Below are 26,247 nucleotides of genomic sequence, written 5' to 3'. Positions count from 1 at the left end.
TCATACTGCAAATTGCACAAATTTTGTCCTGCTTATTTGAGTTGAGAGAACTGATGGGGATGATCTTTTAATTGCTATTCAAGCAATGTATGGCTCGTGACCAACTCAACGAGTGTTGCCGACAGGAACGGTGTAGAGCGCCCTCTGGTGGACAAACTATACAACTCCAACACTCATGACATGGTTCAAGCGTGTTTCGTCCGTTTTTATTTTATTTTTGAAATATTAATTTATCGGCCATTATAACTGGCGATACCGATAGTTTGGAAAATGCCAAATATCGGCCTGCCGATATATCGGTCTGGCTCTAAACCTAACCCTAAGTTCTTGATTTTGGGTAATGTTTGTCCAACTTGAATTATCTTTTTCCATCCATTCTTTAAACTCTCCATTGTGTCCAGGTGTTTCCAGGTGTCACAGAGCCCTACTTTCCCCACAGCGGCTCAGTTAGATGGGAACACTGTGCCTCTATTTGTTTAAGTCTCGGAGTCGGGCTACAATTAGACAAGGTGCTCTCGCACAATTATTTGGTTGTTTAAAGAATTCCTGCTCCATTGTTGAAGACATCTGGAGTGGAGAAAGAGGCCCAAGGGTACATGATGGGAAAGCGAGTAAACAGCCAGAACTGACACACGTGGAAGAGATCTCTGGTAGACTCTAGAAGAGCACGGATGTAAAGGGGCATCCCGAGTCTCTCCGAGAGGAGCTTCGGTGATGAATGGACAGGGCGAGGGAGGGAATGATTGAGGGGAAGAGACTAGCGTGAGTGACACATCGGGAGGATGGCGACTAAGCCTGGCATGCCGCATTGCATAATTACATTTTCTGTTCAAAGAATATCGGCAATCAATAATGTAATTCATAGAGAAGCCATAGCGTACCCTCTCATTGGCATTCACCGCCATGCCCGAGCCGCTATCCTGAAGAATTAGAGCAGCGAGGAGCAGAAGGCAGTTTGTCATTGAAACAAAAAGTCACCCATTGTTCATATCAGAATATACTTACCCAGCATGCTCGGAGAGAGAGAGAGGGGCCTTGTAAATTACATTATGTTTTGAGTGATGGCTTTTAGGCGGTGTGTCCTTGTTACCGTAGTGTGGTCAGCACATCGGCAGGCTTGCAAAAAAGAAAAAAAGAAAGAAGTGGGCCTTTTCTCGGTAACATCTTGCTGTGATTTTAGTCCTTTCTTGGTCGTTTTGGGTCGGTCTAGATTTAAAATGGCAGTCAGCCCCGAGTCCTGCCATGGTGAGTTTGAGAGTTTGGATGTGGACGACAGCTGTGAGGCTGATCTCACGTCGTCTCTTCACCTTCCAGTGCATCCCCGACGTCCCACAGCCAGGAGCCGAGGGCTTGAGATCGCCTCTGATAAACTCACACACGGCCACGGGCTGCTGGGATGCGTGCCATGCTCCTAACCCCTCCAGCCCCTGTACCAAGTCAGAATAAATTCTCATTCAACACAGCCATACAGTATCTCTGGCATCCTTTGACGGATTCCTAAGCACCCCAATCCTCTGGTATTGTCGTTTCACAGCTAATGTGAGCCTTCGAGCTCTGAGCAAGTAGTCAGAGGGGTCTAGAAGTCCTGTTGGGTTGAGTTGGGCCTACCTGTGGGACTCGGTGGCCTCACCGTCTCCGGCTGCCAGCGCCTTGTGCTTAGCGCTTTAGCCTTCCACTCACCGGCCAATCAGGCCTTGTTTATTTATTTAGCCCCTCATACATGTTTAATGAGGGAGGGAAAACTGATCCCAGAGCAGACAGGCTGTAAATACCGCTGTGTGGGGGGGCTGTTTTTCTCTCTAATGGAGTTGAGTTTTTTGAGCCAGATTGGTTTATACAGGATTTAATGACTTGGTTCAGCCAGAGATCGCTGGCTGGTGTGTTACTGCTTTTGTGTGTGTGTGTGTGAGTGAGTGTATGAGGTCTTGTGATGTATCTCTAGTCTGACCCTCATGATTTGTGTATGCTTGTGTACTCACTAGGGCTCTTATAGTCAACCGATGTGGATTTCCATACTAGACAGTGGGGTGTAGGGTGATGCAATTTAATTATTATTGGGATACAGAAAAAAGATTTAAGCACACATGGTTAAAGATTAATGAACTGAAATTTTCTTAGGAGATTTTGGAACTGATAGAAAGTTGAGACTTCTATTAAAGGAGAAAAAAAACAACATTAGCTGATAATTTACTCAATCCCATGTCATCCAAGATGTCCATGTCTTTCTGTCTTCAGTCGAAAAGAAATTAAGGTTTCAGGATTTTCTCCATATAATGGACTTCAATGGGAACCAAACGGTTCAAAAGAGAGTTTCAGTGCAAACTGTTCAAAGGGCTTTAATCGACTCCAGACGATGAATAAGGGTCTTATCAAGCGAAACGATCGCTCATTTAATAAATAAATAACAAAGTTTAAGTTTTATAAGCTCAAATGCTCGCCTTGCTCTGCGGGTTCGTGACTCTCCTGTTCATCAACACGAACAAATCTTTTTCCGAGTCAATTTGTTCGTTTCGTTCGTTGAATGAAACAGGAGAGTCACGAACGCGCATCACAGAACAGAGCAAGGCGAGCATTTGAGCTTATAAAACTTAAACTTTGTTATTTATTTATTAAATGAGCGATCGTTTCGCTTGATAAGACCCTTATTCATCGTCTGGAATCGTTTAAAGCCCTTTTAACAGTTTGCACTGAAACTCTCTTTTGAACTGTTTGGTCCCCATTGAAGTCCATTATATGGAGAAAATCCTGAAACCTTAATTTCTTTTCGACTGAAGAAAGAAAGACATGGGGGTGAGTAAATTATCAGCAAAAGTTTTATTCAAAAGTGAACGACTCGTTTAATCAGCCAGCACTTCCTCTAAACACTTTCTCATTGTTTTTCTGTTCCAGCAGTGGCCGAGTGGGAGAAAGCTGAGCATCATGACCGGCCGATCGGGGACAGGCACCGCAGAGCGGCCGAAGAGTCCTACTGGGCCTACTCAGGTGAGCAAACCACACGAGACATTTCTGAACGAGGAGCATTTAAATGTCTCTTCTGTGATGGTCTTTGTGTTCTGCTACCACTAAAACACACACACACACACACACACGTCCTCTGATAGACAGCGGGTCTTTCATCCAGAGCTGTCCACCTCGCCCCAGAGGCCTCGCCGTAGGCTCTCCCCTGGCTTTTGCTTTCATGAATGCTTTGCTGTTGAGAAAGTGACTCATGTTGTCCCTCTGAGCAATATTTGAAGAAGAATAGCATTAATCTTTAACTCTGCCACCAAGCCCGCGGCAACCAATGATATTTTATTTTATTTATTTAAATGCTTTCCTTTTTCCCTGCCGTGGGTTCCTGTTGTTTTCCACCGTGACGGGTGACACAGACAAACACCTGGATACCTTTATTGTATTTTTCCGCTAACATCCACCATTTAATGTCCCACTAAGGTGTTGAAGCATCTTTCAGAGGAGCAATTCGTTATGAATAGTCAATGCATTCAGAGCCAGAGTAGAGTTGGTAGTAAAGTCTTTTTGTATTAGGCGGTATGTGCTTAAATACTCTATTCAATTCTCTACTGAAAAGAGCTGAGATTGTAGTGTAAGAAGTCACAACCTTTATGTGTGTGTGTGTGTGTGTGTGTGTGCATATATTATCACATCAGAGATGCCTTCAGTTAAAGGATCTTGATGTTTTAGTGTTTTTATACATCTATTTTCAAGTGATAATTACACATTCTTACATTTAAATACTTCCTGCGGGCTGACGTTTGTCATCACTCTCTAGTGCGCACGTTTGGATGTCTGTGTTGGCACTTGTGTCAGGGACTCAGATGTACTGTAGCTCGCTAAACTGGAAGCTACTCGTGATTTAAAGTAGTTCAACTAGTCAAGCCACTCTTTTGAAAACACGTGTAATTGCATGTAGTTACTAAAAAATGTTTGGCAACAACTCAAGAAACCATTTAAAAAGATTAGCTTTCTTAAAAACTAAGACAGTGCACTGTACCATTCATTCTTGGAAAAATTAGCTGGAAAAGCTACACTGAGATTTGGGCGTGTTACTGGAAAATAGTCATAGTTTGGCTTTTTTTTTTGTAATTAATAATCTTTTTTATTTACTTACTTTTTGGTTGTTGGATAACATTTCAGTTTTGTTAAAGGAGTAGTTCACTTTTTAAAAAAAACTTGCTGATAATTTACTCACCCCCGTGTCATCCAAGATGTCCATGTGTTTCTTACTTCAGTCGAAAAGAAATTAAGGTTTTTGATGAAAATATTCCAGGATTTTCTCCATATAATGGACTTCAATGGGGACCAAACGGTTCAAGGTCCAAATGAGAGTTTCAGTGCAAACTGTTCAAAGGGCTTTAAACGACACCAGACGATGAATAAGGGTCTTATCAAGCGAAACCATCGCTCATTTAATAAATAAATAACAAAGTTTAAGTTTTATAAGCTCAAATGCTCGCCTTGCTCTGTTCTGTGATGAGTGTTCGTGACTCTCCTTTTCATCAAAATGAACGAATCTTTTTTCGAGTCATTTGGTTCATTCAACGAACGAATCAAACAAATTGACTCAGGAAAAGATTTGTTCATTTTGATGAACAGGAGAGTCACGAACACTCATCACAGAACAGAGCAAGGCGAGCATTTGAGCTTATAAAACTTAAACTTTGTTATTTATTTATTAAATGAGCGATCGTTTCGCTTGATAAGACCCTTATTCATCGTCTGGAGTCGTTTAAAGCCCTTTGAACAGTTTGCACTGAAACTCTCATTTGGACTTTGAACCGTTTGGACCCCATTGAAGTCCATTATATGGAGAAAATCCTGGAATGTTTTCATCAAAAACCTTAATTTCTTTTCCACTGAAGAAAGAAAGACATGGACATCTTGGATGACACGGGGGTGAGTAAATTATCAGCTAAAGTTTTTTTTTTTAAAAGTGAACTACTCCTTTAAATGAGTCTTACTATGCTTAGTCCATAACTGTAGGCTTATGTTAAAATCATTGCATTATTCCCATCAACCCCTGCTGTTCAGAGACAGGAGATGCTCCGGTCAATGGTTTGACGGGTGGGTCACTCGGGCGTCTGGGTGCTGTGTAGTTTGCCCGCTGTCGTGAGATCTCTCTGGCATCAGCCTGTGTGCGGAGAAAGGGAGAAAGCGTGTGCTATTTTTAGTCAGGCATGGATGGCGAAACAGCAAGTCTGTTACAAGTACAGGCAATTAGTACATTCTAATTAGCAAGTAAGTTTTAATCAGTAACCTGGTGAAAAGAAGAGAACATGATGCCACATTATGAGGAGACTAGATCATTTAGAAATAGACAACAATTATAAATGATTACTGAAAACCTCCTACTGTGGCATTTGAGTCAATGACATGCCACTCATTGTTTGTTCCTATCATCTGATTTTGATTATGGATTATTCAGAAAACAAATTAAAAATAATGTCATACATTTGGTGACTTTAATATGCCTCTTCTATGATGAGAATGTTTTCAATTTCTTTATTAAAAGTCATTTTAATTCATTTTTTTTACATGATTATGTGTCAAGGTTGGTAAGATAATTTTTCCTTTTTTAATTACAATGCAAGGCTAGTTTAAAATGTCATATGGTGTGACTTGTGATATTAATGATATTTAAAAATGATTAATTCAGAATATCTGTAAAGCAATAACTTTTTACAATGGTAAATGTATTTAAAATAGGGCTGTCAAACGATTAATCGCATCCAAAATAAAAGTTTGTGTTTACATAATATATGTGGGTGCACTGTGCATAATCATTTTATATATATAAATACACACACATGCTTGTATATATTTAAGAAAAAAAAATATTATTTATATATAAAATATTGATGTTTATATATAATATAAAATATATATAAATCTATATATTTGAAAATATTTCTTAAATATATACAATACAAAATAATCACACACAGTGCACCCACATAAATTATGTAAACACAAACTTTTATTTTGGATGCGATTAATCACGATTAATTGTTTGACAGCCCTATTTTAAATAATGATTAAGATGTGTATACAAAAAAAACATTGTTTCTTTTCCCCCAAACCAAATGAAAGTTTAGATTTTTTAAAACATTTTGTCTCACTGTCACAACACCAACGTTTATAATTGGTACTGGATCGAGTCTGGATTCTTGATACTAAATAAATACCAATATGACATTTTTTTCTCATATTGACTTGGCATGTTTGATATCCCTAGTTCAGATGATCTTACAATTCCCCGTTTTGCTAATGGCAGTGTTTTTTTTTATATAAACACAAATCAATGCACCTGTAGGCCGAGTCAGCGTGTGTTCTTGAGTCAGATCCGCCTGTGGGCTTCTTGCACACATCAAGGGTCCTAGAGAGTGTTTAGCCTCAAAAACTGTGATTGCATCGTGTGTGTGATATGGTAAAGTGCATGTTTACGCTCACCCGTTGCTATTTATATCTCCACATGTGTTTTCTGGTGTTTTCAAGCACACACTGGCCTGAATTCCCGGTCGCTGAACACCTATCGCTTCATGTTGTTGACGAGCACAGATGAGTCTGTCCTGCAGGCAGATTTAATGAACTCGGCGGATGATCCTCACTCTGAGAGCGGCTCGTCGTCCTGTCGAGTGGCTTTACTCTGTCCCTCCGGTTACTCATCATTCTTGGTTTGCCCAGTTGCAAAGCCCTTACCGTTTTTGCATCAAGCTCCATTATCAGTTTATTTATTGTTCCCTGAAGACTCCTGGAAATGATGCTTGATCAAACAAAACCCCTAACAACATGGATTACACCTAAATATCGTTCGTTTTTCACATATTTCAATGTGGAATTGGTGTTAACAGATCACCTCGAGTCATATCTCCACTGTTATTGTGGTCCGGTGGAGTTTAGGGCTTTGGCAAAGGATAGTCATTGTTTTTCTGGCATCTACAACGTAGTGAAAGTCACCATATTTCTTTAAAATTGTATCATTTATAAAGCTTTTATTGATTATACATTCCCAAACACTCTCATGTTGAAGAATCGTGTAATAATCTCAGCATCAATAATGTGCTGTTAAACGTACCGGCAGATTTACATGTATTTGATGTTTCGGTGAGCGATGTAGAAATCCAGTCCAAAATCCACGGCAGATCTGTTTCCAGATGCATTATGCATTGTAATTTAAAGCACTTATGTTGGCAGTATCTTTAAGGCATCTAAATTGAAAATGTGCTAGATTTGGATTGTAAACAAAACAAGCATCACTGAATGATTAATGAACTTGGAGATGTTGCTCTCTGGTTGAGCATGGTATCAAAAACCTTGAAAGAAGATCAATATCGTCTTCCAGGAACCGTGTGTCACATCTTCTGGATGACCGTTCTTATCAAATGTATAATGCCCGGCTGCAGTTATGATCTCTAAATCCTCTGTGTTATCAGCAGTGCTTCCATTAATTGGTTTTAATTTAAAGGACGGAAAATGTACGGCTCCTTTCTTCTCATGACAACCCACATGAGGTAATTTCATCCTTTGAATGAACCGCTTACAGCTACCAAACGCTATAGAAGAGGACTGAATTGGATATGGTGCCTTTGCTGAGCCATTTCTGATGCTTAAAAAGGCCATCAGTCGCTCAATGCATTCACGTCTCATGATTTGCTTGCATAACAGATATTTCGAGCAGTGAATATACTCTTGAAGGAGCTGTTTGTGCAAAAATTCTAATTCAAATGTCCTTCCGAACCTAAATGTATTTCATTATTCTATGGAACAAAGTATATTTAAAAAAAACCTAATGATTATGTCAATTTTCACAGTTAAAGGAGTAGTTCACTTTTAAAAAACCTTTTGCTGATAATTTTCTCACCCCCGTGTCATCCAAGATGTCCATGTCTTTCTTTCTTCAGTCGAAAAGAAATTAAGGTTTTTGATGAAAACATTCCAGGATTTTCTCCATATAATGGACTTCAATGGGGTCCAAACTGTTCAAAAGAGAGTTTCAGTGCAAACTGTTCAAAGGGCTTTAAACGACTCCAGACGATGAATAAGGGTCTTATCAAGTGAAACGATCGCTCATTTAATAAATAAATAACAAAGTTTAAGTTTTATAAGCTCAAATGCTCACCTTGCTCTGTTCTGTGACGCGCGTTCGTGACTCTCCTGTTTGAAATGGTTTATAAAAGTGAACGAATCTTTTTGTGTCATTTGGTCCATTCAATGAACGAAATGAATGAGTTGACTCTGGAAAAGATTCGTTCATGTTGATGAACAGGAGAGTCACGAATGAGTCATTCGAGCTTATAAAACTTAAACTTTGTTATTTATTTATTAAATGAGCGATCGTTTCGCTTGATAAGACCCTTATTTATCGTCTGGTGTCGTTTAAAGCCCTTTGAACAGTTTGCACTGAAACTGTCTTTTGGACCTTGAGCCGTTTGGTCCCCATTGAAGTCCATTATATTGAGAAAATCCTGGAATGTTTTCATCAAAAACCTTAATTTCTTTTCGACTGAAGAATGAAAGACATGGACATCTTGGATGACACGGGGGTGAGTAAATTATCAGCAAAAGTTTTTTAAAAGTGAACTACTCCTTTAAATGAGTCTATACTTCAAATCATCTTGTCATATTCGTAGTCAAATCTCTGTTTGTTAACAGACAGTGCATCTTGTGAGTCTCCCAGATCTTCTGTTCTCCTCTCCGTCATCATCATCATCTACCCCCTTCCCATCATGCTCTATTAGCTCTGAGCTCAACGCTGCCAGCTTTTGTTTAGCAATGTTGGCAACCTGGACACAGATGTTGACCCGCTCCAGATGTTGTGCAGAGCGCAGCAGGTCCACCCTCATGTTTGCTATTTACACTTAATCAGACAGACAAAGTACTTCCTGTGGGGCGTGTGTGTGTGTGTGTGTGTGTGTGTGAATGCAGTTTGTACCGTTATGTAACACATTTAAATGAGTACTACTAGTAAGTACCACTATAAAATGTTACTTTTAAAGAAACTCATAATTAAAAGGTGTGATACTTATCTCACACTATAAAAGAAACTAATATTGTTTTTAATAAAAGACAGGTTTATGTGCATGCGGAATACATGACCTGCCGAATACTGCTCACTTCCATCTTGAAAACACTTATTGTTGTACACTTTGGTCGCAATATATTACGTGAATCATCTGTAAATATGATAGGTCAACTGGAAACGTTTATTTGTGACGTCTCCTCCACCAATAGGTGATATTTTCAAATCATAAACACGTATATGACATGGCATACTGTCTGGGTTTGTACTTGTTTAGAATAAGAACTTACTTCATGAACATAAAAATAATTCTTTATAGTATAGATGTGTGTTGTATGAATAAAATCCAGATCATCTGCCATGTTGTAATGGTCATCAGTGTCCTCATGGTACTCACTAATCACTACTCTTTTAACTAGGGCTGTTAAACGATTAATCGCGATTAATCACATACAAAATAAACGTTTGTGTTTACATAATATATGTGCGTGCACTGTGTGTAATTATTTTTTTATATGTGAAAATACACACATGCGTGTATATTAGGGCTGTGCAAAAATTAATTGCGATTAATCGCATCCAAAATAAAAGTCTGTGTTTACATAATATATTTGTGTGTGCTGTATATAATTATTTTGTATATATAAATACCTATGCATGCATGTATATATTTAAGAATTATTTGCGCTTAAATTCTGTATATATATATATATATATATATATAAATACATAATCTATATTATATAAATATAAATATTTTATATATGAATAACACATTTTCTTAAATATATACATGCATGTGTGTGTGTATTTATATATACAAAATAATTATATACAGCACACACAAATATATTATGTAAACACAGACTTTTATTTTGTATGCGATTAATCGCAATTAATTTTTGCACAGCCCTAATTTATATATTTAAGTAATATTTTCATGTATATAGATTTATATATAATTTATATTATATATAATATCAATATTTTATATATGCATTTTTTTCTTAAATATACATGAATGTGTGTGTATTTATATATATAAAATAATTATACACAGTGCACCCACATACATTATGTAAACACAAACTTTTATTTTGGATGCGATTAATCGCGATTAATCGTTTGACAGCCCTACACTGTTTATCACATAACATATAGTTGGGAAGAAAGAATAATCAGACGTAGGGAAAGTATTACCATTTTTTTATCTTGATTTCAAGCCTTACATTTTAAACCTGATAAATTGTGCTTGTTTTGATTTGTTATTGAGAAGAAAGGGATTGTTTGTCGTTTTACACTGATTTCCAATCTCTCTTGATTCTCCGCGAGCTGGTGCCGAGTAAACTAAAAATAAGAGACTCGCCCTAAAACCTAATCCATTGTTTGCCTAATTTTTTTCTTCTCTGACAGCTTTTGTGCGTTGAGACTGTGCCGCAGTAAATGGTGTGCTGCGTTAACTTTTGTTATTCTCTGAGTTATTTTGACAGGGGTATTTTTCATCAGTTAGACCGCTAATTAGACGACGACAGACGCATTGATGAGATAGATCGAGGCGGAGGGAAGAATTCATAATGCCCGTTTCCCTCGTCTTAAAGCGGGTAATTAGGGGTGAGGGCGCTGGCAGACCCCAGGACAGCCGGACCACAGCCGCACCTGACTGAGCATGCTAATGAGAAACACTCTCCCTCGCACTCATTTCTCTTTAATTCTCTCGTTTTTCTTCAACAGGAAACAAGATCTCACAAAGAGTTTTCTGCTCCCATTCAACCGTAGTCGTTCTGTCATAGTTTGCTAAGTATGCTAACTTTTGCATAGCATAGGGCCTATTTCCTGTCTGTTCTTCTGGGGGAATAAAAAAAAAAAAAAAAGTTCCCTGAAATATTTTTGGTCTAGCTCTTTTTCACATGCTACGTAGAATTTTTTTTTTTTTTTAAAACAAGGTCATTATATATATATATATATATATATATATATTTTTTTTTTTTTTTTTTTTTTTGGAGTCTTATTCAACTGTGCATGATATGCTAGCATTGCTAACATTGGCTTATTTTCTTTCTCTGTGGGTGAATTTCGGTTGTGTTTGTGCCCATGAAGGGCATTGTGGGACGAGGACGCTACTGAAGGTCATTTCAAACAAAAGTGAGCTACCGAATCCCTTTGATAAGGGTCCTTCCACAAGGGCATTAACGAAGTGCGCATACAACCGTAACCGCTAGCAAAAACGTCCAAAAATAGAAAATGCAGCCGTTTAAAGCATGACTCGGACACTGTTCATTTCGGGACACTTTTATAAAGGCATATAGTACGAGGTTTGTTTTGAATGTGCTGATCTGTTGAATCTGGCGATCGTGAGTAACATGAGATCCATCAGGAGATCTGCTTTAAAGGGATACTCCACTTTTTTTGGAAATAGGCTCATTTTACAACTCCCCCAGAGTTAAACTGTCGAGTTTTACCGTTTTTGAATGTAATCAGACGATTTTCAGATATTTAGAAGAATATCAGTAACCAGACAGTATCTGGTCTCATTGACTTCCATAGTAGGAAAACAACTATACTATGGAAGTCAATGAGACCAGAAACTGTCTGGTTACTGATATTCTTCTAAATATAAAAAAATCAGCTGAATGGATTTGAAAACGCTAAAACTCGACTGTTTAACTCTGAGGGAGTTGTAAAATGAGCCTATTTCCAAAAAAAAAGTGGAGTATCCCTTTAATAGGGTGTTCGGGAGAGTCCGTCGCAGGCCTGCGCTCGCGCTCACACACGTCACCCCATGGACCCGCTGTTATTGTGCAATTTACGGCACAGCCAATAACAGTCCTGTAATGGATTATGACATGGTGCAGTTTGAGTTATCCTCCCATTGTACAACCCTGACCCAGAGGCACATTTCATCCGAGCTCCGTCCCAAGGTGTGTGTGTGTGTGTGTGTGGAGGAGGTTCAGATGAAGCATTCAGGTCAAACTGCTCGTGTGGGATGCTGGATCGTCCATATCGGCTTTACATCTCATCACAGGGCGAGATATACTCTACTGAGGTACTCGAGCGATAAACATATTCTGTTTCTTGGCCACAAAAATCAACATATTAGAATGATTTCTGGAGGATCATGTGACTGAAGTCTGGAGTCATGATGATAAAAATTCAGCTGTGCCATCACAGGTTCAAATTACAACTTAAAGGAGTTCACTTTTGAAAAAAAAAAAAAACTTTTGCTCCAAGATATCATCCGAGATGTCCACGTCTTTCTTTCTTCAGTCGAAAAGAAATTAAGGTTTTCGATGAAAACATTCCAGAATTTTCTCCATATAATGGACTTCAATGGGAACCAAACGGTTCAAAAGAGAGTTTCAGTGCAAACTGTTCAAAGGGCTTTAAACGACACCAGACGATGAATAAGGGTCTTATCAAGCGAAACGATCGCTCATTTAATAAATAAATAACACAGTTTAAGTTTTATAAGCTCAAATGCTCGCCTTGCTCTGTTCTGTGATGCGCGTTCGTGACTCTCCTGTTCATCAAAATGAACGAATCTGTTTTCGTGTCAATTTGTTCGTTTTGTTCGTTGAATGAACCAAATGACTTGTAAAAAGATTCGTTAATTTTGAAATTTTTCAAAATGCTCCTTTAAAATATACAAAAACAGAAGCGTTCCAGAGTTATTCGGATTATAATTATGTACAAATTATAAAAATGTTATTTGTAATAATATTTAGCAATATTTCTGTATTTTGTTTGAATAAATACAGCCACAAAAAAAATGTAATCTTTTCAACCCCATACTTTTTAACACATCTATCTACTCAAGTTTGAACATCTTTAGTTTGCATTCTAAAACATTTCAGATAATGTTTGCGCGCTTTTGTGTTTCCGAAACGTCGCTTTTTGTATTTGAAACGCAAATAAATGTTCTCAGCGTTGCCACAAGTTGCGCTAACAGAACATAGAATGTAATCTTCTAAATTATTACCTTTAAAATGCTTTAAAAACACACAACTCTATCGCCCCCTTGAGGATGGAGGATTACCGTTCGAGGAACATGAGAGTGATAATAAATTGCGTAAATTATGTCTCCCTTATGCTGAAAAAAAGATAAATCTGTTACTCGCGGATTTGTGTGACTGCTTGGCAACTCATTTGTTTGTTCTGGTTGTTTTACTATCCCCCTTTCCTCCCATCTCTTCCGCCATTGTCTTTGTTATGAATCCACGTCTGGGTTTTAAAGGCCAGGTGTGTGTGTGTGTTTGGAAGTGCAGAGTGGCTGATATATCCGGAATGTAAATATCAAACCCTCCTCCTTCACTACACACACACACACACACACACACCTGACTGCTGAAACACACGACATGTTGCTGTTTCCGTCAGTGCTAGGCAAACAGACCCAGGGCTGTGTTAGTATTCAGGAGAGAGCGGGAAGACGGATGGAGAGAGGGAGAGGAGGAGAGCGGTGAAGGGGAAACGTTGCAGTATTTACAGAGCTGAGGCTCGTCTCCTGTGGCCTGTGCACGACTCCAGCCTGGTGAGGACGTCATATTAGCCAAGCTATTTGAGTTTCATTTGAAGAAATCTCCAAAGTCAAACAAATGAGCATGTTTTACACACAAAAACATGCAATCATCTCCTGTGGTTTATGTGCTCTTTTACCATTTATAGTCTTGTCTTGGCTCGGTTGGACACATTTAATCAGTAATTCCTGTATTCAAACAGTAGTTCAAAGGATTCTCGCTTGCAATTAGGAATGAGAGAAAAACTACTTTTTGAAGCTTTGAATCAACTTTGAATCAAAATGATTCAGCTGTTGCGTTTACATGGACCCTAATCTGTCTGTAATCTGACTAGTACAGTCTAATCATTCTACCAACTATACGTAACTTTGCAACTATCCGTCATTAGAGTATTAGTAGACTCTACTTAATATTTGCTAACACTATTTTATTGGTGCCCTAACAGATTTTTTCCTGACTATAAGTAACTTGACAAATACTCTCGAAAAAGTGCAGGGTTGTTTTACCCCAAGTTTGGGTCAAATATGGACAAATTCAAACATTGGGTTGAAGCTGTAATTTAAAAATGTAACCTAATGGCTGGTTTGGTCCATATTTGACCCAAAATTGGGTCAAAATCAGCGCACTCTAAAAAATGCTGGGTTGTTTTAACCCAATTTTGGGTCAAATATGGACAAAAGACAAATACTGGGTTAAAAATGTAATTTAAAAATGTAACCTAATGGCTGGGTTGGTCCATATTTGACCCAAAATTGGGTCAAAATCTGCGCACTCTAAAAAATGCTAGGTTGTTTTAACCCAATTTTGGGTCAAATATGGACAAACTCAAACATTGGGTTAAAAATGTAATTTAAAAATGTAACCCAATGGCTGGGTTGGTCCATAGTTGACCCAAAATTGGGTCAAAATCAGCGCACTCTAAAAAATGCTGGGTTGTTTTAACCCAATTTTGGGTCAAATATGGACAAACTCAAACATTGGGTTAAAGCTGTAATTTAAAAATGTAACCTAATGGCTGTATATATATATAGTATACCTAATATATATACACACACACACTGTAAAAAAATATTGATGGTTTAACTTAAAAAAGTAAGTAACCTGGGTTGCCTTCAAATTTTAAGTTGATTGAACTGGAAAAAGTGAGTTAATACAATGAAGGAGCTTAATTTAACCATCAGAAACTCAAAATAATAAGTTATCTCAACTAAATAAATTATTATAAAGTTGATTTGACAAAAGAAAATATGTTTATATATATTTTTTACAGTGTATAGATAGATAGATATATATACACATAGGCCTATATTATTATTATTATAGATCCCTCAGATCCTTCATGTCTCACTTCATCCTTCAGAAATCAATAATATATTGTTATTATTTATTTATTGATTTATTTCCCCTGCAGTTTTTATGTATTAGTTTGCATCGTTTTGAATATTAATAACCATTTAGACGAACAGCCCTCAGGGGAGTGTGTGAGTGTGTGTGTTTGCGCTCATCCATTATTCACCCGCAGGCTCGGCGTGTACAGTCCTCTCTGCAGGGCATTATGGGGGCTCGGGGCTCCACACGAGATGGCCCTTGAAGAATGTTCCCGGGAGTTTAATTCAGACTCCGGTGATGAATTGCGTGTGTGTCGACGCGTGAGGACTCTCGTCCTTGTCCACTCGTGAGCACTAACAGAGGAGTGTGTCGTCTCCCCTGCCGCCCTTCTTCATTTCTTTGGCATTAATTCTGTGTAAATTTGAAGCATCTGAATCACGGAGGCTTCTGTCGTGAGGAGAAAGATGGAGATAAAACCAGTTTGGTCAACGGCTTGAAGGCATTTGACACCAGGGCCATGTGGAAAACGAGCTCTGGCTGGGAGAGCTAATGACTCACACACGAGAAGAGCTTGATTCTGTTTGCCATGCCCTCCTGGACACACACACACACACACACACACACACACACACAGAGAGAGAACTTGATGCTCTCACAGGATATGTGCCACACGACATATTCTTACTCGTGTGTGTGTGTGTGTGTGAGAAACCCTGGTCAGACACTTGTACCTGGTTGTTTCTTTAATTTCTGGTCATTTTATGCGTTATTTTTTATTATTATTATTATATAAAGATCTTTAAAATGGACTTGTAAACCTTTTTATATGCAGCAATAATTTATTTTGCTACCTTTGTATATATGATTATTGTTTTACCAAGATTTTCAATCTTAAACTATGAAAATCTATTATATAAATTATTTACATTTTTATTTATAATTAAATAAAAATGTAATTTAAAAAAAAAAAAAAAAAAAATAGGGCTTAATCGTGAATTAATCACATCCAAAATAAAAGTTTGTATGTTTTTGTAAAAGTTTGTATATGTATATTTAAGAAAAAAATATTATTTAAATGTAAAATATTTATATTTATATATAATATTAATTATATATAAATCTATATACAGTATATACATGAAAATATTTCTGAAGTATATACAAGCATGTGTGTGTACATAAATATATATATATATATATAATTATACACATTGCACCCACATATATTATGTAAACACAGACATTTATTTTGGATGTGATTAATCGTTTGACAGCCCTAGTAATTATATGCAAATGTTATAAAATTTGGGGTCAATATTAAGATTATTTTAATGTTTTTAAAGAAGTCTCTTTTGCTCACCAAAATGGTATATATGAAGAGTTCAGATGCAAAAGCCTCTAAATGCCATTTGAAATTTTCTTCTTTAATGATGATTTTTATCAAACTTGTATATTTAAGTTCAGTAATTTCACTTAAATAACAATTAATAGGTAATTATCATTGCCATTTAAGTGAAATCACTGAACTTAAATATACAAGTTTGATAAAAATCATCATTAAAGAAGAAAATTTCAAATGGCATTTAGAGGCTTTTGCATCTGAACTCTTCATATATATATATACTTTTTCCCCCAAATTTCATGCAACTGTCCCTCAGCCTCAGTCCAAGCCTCATCTCCACTGTAAACCTGAAACCTTTGTCCTGCTACTGAGTCTACTTTTATTTTGTGTGATTTAAAGCTGTAATTTTGTCAGATTATGTAAAAAGTTTGAAAATATTAGCCTGTGTGTTTAGAATCCATAAAGTCCTCAGAACGTCTCTCAGATCCAGCGTGTGTTTCACCTCACATGTCCATAACACGACTGCTTTGTGTTGCCCAGGACCGTCTTTACTAGGGTTGGGCATCGTTTGAATTTGAACGATTCTGATTCTGATTCCGATTCCTTGTTTCGATTCCGGTTCCTAACGATTCTCGATTCCGATTCTTTTAAGAGGCAGGGTCAAAAAAGTTTAGCTAACCTTGCCAACCAACGGTCTTTCTGAAGGAAATACTCCTTCTGTAAAAATACTCCTTTTGTCACAAATTTAGCATTTTGCCGAGATTTCGTTATTTTTAGAAAAGTGAAGCCACACTTTGGATCGCGACGTAAGGTACTCATGTTCGACTCGCGCGGTTATGCCAACACTTCCGGTAGACGCTTCTTCGTTGGTGTTGTTCAGCGGTTTCTTCTTCCGCTCGGCGGACTGTGAATATCGAAACTATCGAAATTTTAACTTTTGAACGATTCCGGGAAAAACAAAAAGTTAGTCCCGGTTCCAATCGATACTCGATTCTCGATACCCAACCCTAGTCTTTACTGTGGTGGACAGGCGTGGATCGGCCAGATTTGGCACCGGATCGAGCCAGTTTTGTTAAAGTGGTAAAGAAAATGAGAAACCACAAAGATTGTGTCTCACACAAGTCTCTCTCAGCCGCTCTCCGGATGCGTTCACATTCATGTCATTTTCATTTGCATTGAAACATTACCCTTCAGTTCAGCTTTACCTTTTTTCCTGAATCTTGTGACCGATTCTTCTGAGTAATGCAGTTTGAGAATGTAGCGGACAGTTTCTGGGTACATACAAAGTCGAGCAGCTGAGGTCAGATGAGTGTTTACGGTCGAGAACATATATCCGTACTGTACAAGAAACGAGCATTTTGCACAGATGCACGCAAATTCTCATTCGTCTCCGACTGACACTCAACTGTGGCTATTTTCTCTGGGAGACGACTGATATGCTGCTTTATTAATTGCTCTTGAAATATTAAAAGGCTCCATCACGCATGAAATATTAATTCATTTTCGCTGAGATCATCGCGGCTAAATATTTCCTTGTATTGTTGTACATCGGGGTGAGGGATGTGGCGTGGGAAGGGAAAGACAGCGGAGTAAACAGAGACGCCGGCCCGCAGTGATAAAGACCCAGCATTCCTCTCTCCGCCATCCATCCATCTCTCTCTCTCTCTCTCTCGCTCGCTCGCTCTCGGCTTCTTCTGAGCGTTATTAATCTAATGCTTGATTCGTACAAAACTTTGTGTGCGTTTAAAAAATCCAATATTTGAGGTTGGCAAGTAATTACTCATCTATCAGAACAAGAACTTTTTACAAGAATTTTAATTTTGATCTATTATCTTCTGTTAATATTGATTAGGGTGGAAAAGTTATCAAATATTTTTCATAAGACGCCCCCAAAATGTATTTACTTAAAGGGATAGTTCACTTTGACGTTAATTTTTGATATGTTTTCAAGGGCATCCAAGATGTAGGTGTCTTTGTTTCCACAGTATTTTCAATTTTGATATTTTTAGGTCAAACCGTTCTTGTCTGTCAGTCATATAATGGAGGTCTATGGGGTCCACCTCACGAACAGTATTTATATTGTTTTTACCTCTTGTAACCACACTGGACGTGGCTGTGGTTACACGAGGTAAAACGATATAAATACTGTTGGTTTTCTCACACAAACCGCTCGTTTCGTGTCTTAGGCCATCAGTGTGTACTTACTGTACATTTACGAGTCATTAAATCATGTTTAATTTGGACTTCTCTGTGCTGCTCTTTGAGGTGGTGACCATAGACCTCCATTATATGAACGGTTTGACCTAAAAATATCAAAATTGAAAATACTGTGGAAACAAAGACACCTACATCTTGGATGCCCTTGAAGTAAGATAAAACAAATTAATTAATTTTAAAGTGAACTATCCCTTTAATGATCACATATTATCCTTGTCTTTCGGAAAGATTTATCAGTTTGTGTTATTAAAAATATACATAGCCTACATTTTAATAATTTCATTTATTTACTCTGAAACGCATTAAAATATAGTAAAACAGGTTTCGAACAGGATTTCACATTGAACTGTGATATTCGTGTCAGCGCAATTGCTTAATTGTTTAAGCCCCTAAATATAAGCCGTAATAACGATAATGCTTATCTTAGAAAACACTACAAATAATGGCTTTTTTTAGATAATTGAAAAGCTCCGGTGTAGTGTTTCATGCTAACAGGGTTTTTAATGTCTTTGTGAGAATCGGCCAAAGGCTTCTACGACGACTGATAAAATGTCCTTTCCGCAGCCCCGCTGGAATCTGATAAAACTCTTCAAATCTATTTTCGGGTGCAATTATTGTGTCTTGTGTGGCTGCCCTGTAGTCTCCTCTATGAATGTGTGTGTGTGTGTGTGTGTGTGTTTGTTTGTAGGGAATTGAATAGTTCCACTGAGGAGCTGAGCTGCGCCATCATCAACGCCAGTGCACAATGCCCTTGATTTCTTCGCATGTGTGTGTGTGTGTGTGTGTGTGAGTGAATGAGTTTTGGAGAATAACAGGGCGAGCGTGTGAACCAAATCCATTATTTTAATTGCAACATATTTCAGCGACAAAGAAGCCTTCGGTGCTTGTTTGCCCTCTCACATCAGGCTCTGTCTTTGGCTCCACTCCACCTTTCACCTCGCTTCTCCTTTCAGACAGGTCGTCCATTAACGTCCTTGTATTTTATTGTGATTTGAAGGCACATGGCATTACACTGTATGTACGGTACCCTTTCTTTAAAGAATTAAAATGCCTAAATGTGTGTGTGTGTGTGAGTGTGTCACAAATGCTCTAAATGGACCATGTGGGATATCTTATTATGCCTCTTGTCCCAATAATTTTTTGAAAGAAGTGGCAAAAAAACATGAAATTCAATCTGACTATTTAATAGGTACGTTTATGCCCTGTCGTAATTACAACTTGTAAATCGTAATTTTCCAGCTACGACTTGACAGCTGCAACACTACTGTACGTGAAAACACTCAACATGTTAAAGGATTCAGGATTTAGCATTAAGCTTTGTGTTAGTAGAAAACCTGTAGTATTTTCAAATTACCGTGCTTTCCACCCTCATATCCCCCTGAGACGAGACATTTATGTGTTTTTGTCTGGAAAAAATCCTCCGATGACGTAAAAAACGTCATTTTGCGTCATCTGAGGATGTTCTGTCCAGAGGCTAAAGACTACACTGAAAAAAATGAATATGCTTTATCTAATCAATAAAATTGTGGCAACATATTGCAAGCAATATTATTAATTAAATTGTACAAATTAGAATTAATTAGAATGTTAATTTGATTAACTATTACTCAATTCTAATTTGTTCAATTTAATGAATAATATTGCTTGTAATCTGTTGTCACAATTTAATTGATTAGATAAAGCATATGAAGAGTTCAGATGCAAAAGCCTCTAAGTGCCATTTGAAATTTTCTTCTAGAATGATCATTTTTATCAAGCTTGTATATTTAAGTTCAGTGATTTCACTTAAATGGCAATGATAATTACCTATTAATTGTTATTTAAGTGAAATTACTGAACTTAAATATACAAGTTTGATAAAAATCATCATTAAAGAAGAAAATTTCAAATTGCATTTAGAGGTTTTTGCATCTGAACTCTTCATATTCATTTTTACAGTGTACAGTCAGTAGTCGGGTCTGTCCCGCATGTCCTCAACCCGCCCATAGAGGGCGATCTCACTCACAGAGTGAACACATAGTGTCGGCCATCTTGTTTTGGAAGCTAAGCTAGCAGGCTCTCGTTCTGTGGAGAAAGCTGAGTATCCTCTTTGTCCCGGACATGTCCGGCCGTCGATGTCCGGGATTCAGCGTTTGCTTTCTGCAGTCGCAATTCATTGTTTACATGCACAGCTTTTGTTTCAGTCTAACTGGATTCATTCCGATTGGTGAATCTGAATGTAGTGTTTACATGAATGCTAAACGAGCGATCGGTTGATGTGCGTTTTAACCAAAATATAAGTTCAATAATAACTATAACTGACTTGTTAATGTTTTCATAAACAAGAAATAATTTGAAAATAAATGAAAGGCAAAGTTTTTTCAGAGAAACACTTGATAATTGAAATCGATAGCCAAACAAACACACCCCTCCCTTCATTGCTCCGCCCCCACAATAAAACAAACACTATGCAACGACTAACAGCTGGCGCAAGTATACAGGTCCTTGCACAGAGAGTGTCAAATTTTTGATTCAAGTTACCCAAACAGCAAACTGACATTGAATCAACGTGGAAACGACGTCTCTCATGACATTGAAACAACGTTGATTTTGCTCATCGAATTAACGTTGAACCAACGTCAGACGCGGCATTCTTCAAAGCTAAATGAAATCGAAAATTGGTTTGCTTTCATAACGTTGAAACAACGCGTTGATTTTAAGTTGATTTTCCATTAGTTTTGAAAGAATGACGCGTCTGACGTTGGTTCAACGTTAATTCGATGAGCAAAACAATGTCAGATCAACGTTGTTTCGATGTCATATTTCCACGTTGATTCAATGTCAGTTTGCTATCTGGGTAATCACATTTACACACTGCCTTACGAAACTTTCGTGAAAAATTAGTTTGATTTTCTGCGTTTTCGCAACTGTAGCAAGCATTTTGAGAGGTGTTTTGACGATCCAGAGCCACCGAATGACGAATACGAAAATTTCGGCTAATGAGAGCTGTGTAGTTAAACCTCACTCCCCTGATCTCAAGACGCCCCTGAGAGGTTATACAAGTATGCAACTGTTTCTGCAGAAGAAACAAAGCAACCATTGCATCTGTTTTCAAGCCTTCCCCTTTTCTCTAAGTTCTCTCCAGCGCTGGAAAGCTTTTATAATATTAATGCGGGTCTTAAAGCTGTTGCCTGATCGTAACCCTTCTTTTTCCAATGATATTCCTCAGCCTTTTTCCTCATTCTACAAATGTCCGGCTCGCTCTCTCTCTCTCTCTCTCCCCCATCACGAGTGTGTCGAGTGTGTATACTATTGCGAATAGGCTACAAGAGTGTTTTGGTGATTGGCCCGAGCCACTTAATTCTTTCTCCTGTTTACACAGCTAGGACTAGTAACACATACACAGAGCAGACATCTAGCAAACGGTCACAAAATGGTTTGGGTGTTGATTTCAATTGTCAACATCATTTCTCAGAAATCTGCTGGATCTGAGTTGAGTAACTATGCTAAATAAACCATATGTTCATTCCCATAACGGCTGTTGCTTGTTGTGTTGTGGTTTTGTCAATTGATTACTCACATTACTTAATTTTTCCATTTGTGGTTGCCATGGAAACGCATAATTCCAAGTCCAAGGATGTGAACAGCTCAGAGTAGGTTGTCATCTAGTAATTGCGGTAATTACTGTAATTACGACATGGCGTGAACGCAGCATTACTGTTAGGTCTTAAGTCAACGTGAATTGACAATCACAAGACATTTTATTTCCGCGTTGTGTCATTTGTTGGAGTGAAATGGGATATTCAACGAGAACAGATTTAGGACCTGGCTTTATTTTGTCCATCTGGATTTGATTGGATTGTGAAAACTAAAAGTAGGCATTTCTGATTACCAGTCCAAATGCAAGTTTGCTCTTTACGTAATATTTTGAACGATGACGTTGAGGTGTGCTAGTTTGAGTCGTCATACGTCAACACCAAACGTTAGCGATTGATTGGTTATGGATCCAATAGTTTTAAACTTCAACAGAGGACTCGTCTTCGAAAAACTCAAAGCTTGTCGATGGAGAGTGGATGAAATGTGTACGAGTGTCCGGTAGGACCAGGCTAGGGATTCGGTGTCTTTTGTGTTCCCTCTAAAGGTCATGATCTTACTATGTTGAACAATATCAATTTTAAATCTGTGGTCATAAATAACACTACTGTAAAAAAAATATTGATGGTTTAACTTAAAAAAGTAAGTAACCTGGTTGCCTTAAAATTTTAAGTTGATTGAACTGGAAAAAGTGAGTTAATACAATGAAGGAGATTAATTTAATCATCAGAAACTCAAAATTATATGTTATCTGAACTAAATAAATTATTTAAGTTGATTTGACAAAAGAAAAAAATGTCGTGATAACTACACTGTAAAAAATATTGTTGGTTTAACTTAAAAAAGTAAGTAACCTGGTTGCCTTAAAATTTTAAGTTGATTGAACTGGAAAAAGTGAGTTAATACAATGAAGGAGATTAATTTAACCATCAGAAACTCAAAATAATAAGTTTTCTCAAATAAATAAATTATTATAAAGTTGATTTGACAAAAGAAAATATGTTGTGATAACAAATCTTGAAAATATTTTTTACAGTGATATTTTGAAGTTGATTCAAGACATTTTACAGTATTTCACAGGACCATCAAATATTCCATGATAAATACAACACTTGATTTTTCGAGTCTAAACTATACTAAAGTTTTTAGTGTCTATAAAGTTATTGTCCACTCTTTTATTTTTGACTATTTTCCCTTCAAGTTAATACTTGACTTTTCTTGTATTCCCTCACAAAATGATTTCACTCCAAAATGATGACGAAACAGAGATTAAGATGGGTTGCCATCGTGAAGCCGGTCCTGGCGTTCGTAAAGGTTGTGATTGTTCCCTTTGGGTGCCGGAGTGTGGCAATCTGTCCAACGTTACATTCACCTGTCATAGAACAGATCCATGGATCATGACCTTCACACCTGAGGCGGCGACCTCTCGGTGTACGGTGGGAAGTTCATTAGCCACGGTGACCCGGAGGTCGACAGCGCGACGGAGCCATTTGTCCCGACCGGAGCTCCACGCTGAGCCGCTGATTGCGAACGATCAGTCCGGCCGGCTCTCCGCTGCCCCACCACGGGCCAGAATCCATCACCCCGCCTAGAGCCGATGACAGCCGTGATGAGAGCCACGAGGACCATCAGTCACACGGGCCGGACGTCAACAACCGGGAATGTGTGTAGCCTCATGTTCACAGCACGATACCATAGTCTACGTTCAATTTTACAGCATAGAGACAAATATCTCATGGGGAGAGGTCAAGGTCATGCTTTCTGCTGATTGATTTATTTTATTTGCCCTTTACCGGGCTTCATCTTCAGTATCATCTAATGATCAGACTGGTAATTTACGGCTTTCACACACACCTCCATCCGTCTGTGCTCTGGGTGGCCGGTTGGCATGAGTGATGTGTGTGTGTGTGTGTGTGTGTGTAACGCTAGTACAGGTTCAGCGCTCGCCCGCCACACCTTTTAATTCCTTCCTCTGATGCATTAGCTTGCCGGAAACCAATTTTGGTTCTCGAATTGAGCTCTAAATCATCGAATCACTCCGGCGGCCACCTGCAATTTATTACGCCGTCGGATGAAAAAGTAAATATATTATGGATGTAAATAAATTAGAGGTTTGTGATCACGCAACTAAATAGTGTATCGACAGGTGTTGTTGTTATTCCAGGCTTTGAAGGAGGTGATTGATGAAAAGGATGTTCTCGTCTTTAGCTTTAGAAACGCCCCTGAACACGAGTGCATGAAAATGCTGGGTCAAATATGGACAAACTCAAACATTGGGTTAAAAATGTCATTTAAAAGTGTAACCCAATGGCTGGGTTTGTCCATATTTGACCCAAAATTGGGTTAAAACAACCCAGCATTTTTCGAGTGCTCTGTCAATCAATCAATCTTCTCAATCAACCGGCGAGGAATTCAATATGTAATAAATTTGTGTTTTAATCTGTGTTTTCATCTACAGTGACATATTACGTACTATAATGGATACATATTATATCATTATATCATATTTAATTGTGAAACATTTACACATAATGGTAATATTTGCTGCATGTATTACACTTTTTTTCATCATGGAATAAAGTTGAAGTAAACGGAAAGAAATAAAATCATAATAGTCGTAAAATTAGGCTCAATTTTCTTTAAGTAAATTATAATTTCTTTTTTTTAAATCTCCTTTGATTTATGGGTTATAATTATGACCCAGACATTCCTGACGTTTTTTTTTTTTTTTTTTTTTTTGTAATTGTAATCCAAAAACTACATTCTGTCTTCTGTCGGCCTTCCCGTAAGAGGGTGTGTGTGTGTGTGTGTGTGTGTGTGTGTGTGTGTGTGGAGGATCGATGCATGTGAGGCGAGTCAGCACTAATAAAACATCTCATACACTCAATGCTGGATTGTTTCAACCCAAAGTTGGGTCAGATATGGACAAACCCAAATGTTGGGTTAAAAATGTAATAAAAAAAATAAAATTGGGAAAAATAAAAAATAAAAACATTTATTAAAATATATATATATATACAGTATATATATATATATATATATATATATATATATTTAAAATATTTATTAAAAATAATTATAAAAAAATAATAATAAAAAATGTAATAAAAAATAAATAAAATTAGTTTTAAAAAAATAAAAACTAACATTTTAAATGACATTTTTAACCCAAAATTGGGTTTGTACATATTTGACCCAACTTTGGGTTGAAATAACCCAGCATTTATTTAGAGTACAGACAAATATCTCACAGGGAGAGGTCAAGGTCATGCTTTCTGCTGATGTATTTATGTATGTGCCCTTTCCCAGCTTCATCTTCAGCATCATCTACTGATCAGACTGGTAATTTACTGCTTTCACACACACCTCTATCCGTCTGGGCAAAAAATCCTCCTTTAAAAGTGACATTCGACATTGTTTTTTGTGACATTCCCCTTTTATTTCCAAATAAGCTTTATTGGCAAGCTGAGTTAAGTAGGCAACCTGTGGAAAACAAAGCAATCATTAGGAGAAGTCTCACGGGAGACTCGTCCAACTCTTGACAAGTCGGATTTCGTGTGTTTGTGAGGAGAAAAGCGCCTGGAATATAGAGGAGAGGCGCTACACTCCCCATTAAAATAGAGGTGTGGGCACATAGTGCGAAAGATGGAAAAAAGCGCTGTATCATCCCTCCAAGCAGAGCGAAAGAGAAGCGCAGCGTGAGAGAGAGTGCAGCCTGTCAGGATAGCAGAGCTGCTGTCAGATCGACACGAGCCCAGCTGGCCCTTCGGTGGCCCGTGGTGTCACTGTCAGCCGAGCGGGATGGTGGTCTTGTCACCGTGGCAACTGACAGCTGGGATCCCGGGCCGAGCTGGATCAGATCTGAATCCACTCACCTCCACATAACACAAGCACTTCATTATCAGCGCTCTCAGTCTCCCCCGGGACACTTTATACGACTACCGGAACGCTCTCGCTCTCCGCGCTTTTATTCTGGAACATTCCGACAATAACCGAATCCCTCTGCCATGACGCTATCATTAACGAGAAATGTTGCATGACAGATTTAAGCTCATTTTTTTGTTATATTATATTACTGTATATTATATTTTATTTTTAACGTGGCAATATTAATAAAACATTTTGACAGCAGCTAAAATTAAATAGCTATGAACAAACAAATTTATCCACGCATTGAAGTATTTTCGTAAGTACTCACCCCCGTGTCATCCAAGATGTCCACGTCTTTCTTTCTTCAGTGGAAAAGAAATTAAGGT

At 37.8% G+C, this 26,247-nt stretch overlaps 1 protein-coding gene across 3 annotated transcripts in view; it reads left to right on the top strand.

Annotated features, from left to right (window-relative positions):
* Positions 1-26,247, top strand: part of ptprga (protein tyrosine phosphatase receptor type Ga) — a 281,085-nt gene that overhangs the window by 64,688 nt on the left and 190,150 nt on the right. For 2 of the 3 annotated variants that reach the window (XM_089125112.1, XM_039656229.2), the window contains exon 2: positions 2,890-2,982. In XM_089125112.1, the coding sequence (XP_088981238.1) occupies positions 2,890-2,982 (93 nt within the window). The remainder of the gene's footprint in view (positions 1-2,889; positions 2,983-26,247) is intronic. The other variant, XM_039656230.2, reaches the window with a different exon arrangement.

This window comes from Pimephales promelas, chromosome 21 (genome assembly GCF_988280905.1).
Source record: "Pimephales promelas chromosome 21, fPimPro1.hap1.1, whole genome shotgun sequence".
NCBI lineage: Eukaryota > Metazoa > Chordata > Actinopteri > Cypriniformes > Leuciscidae > Pimephales > Pimephales promelas.
The sequence above is the reverse complement of the archived record's forward strand: the minus strand, read 5'-3'. Positions and strand labels throughout refer to the sequence as shown.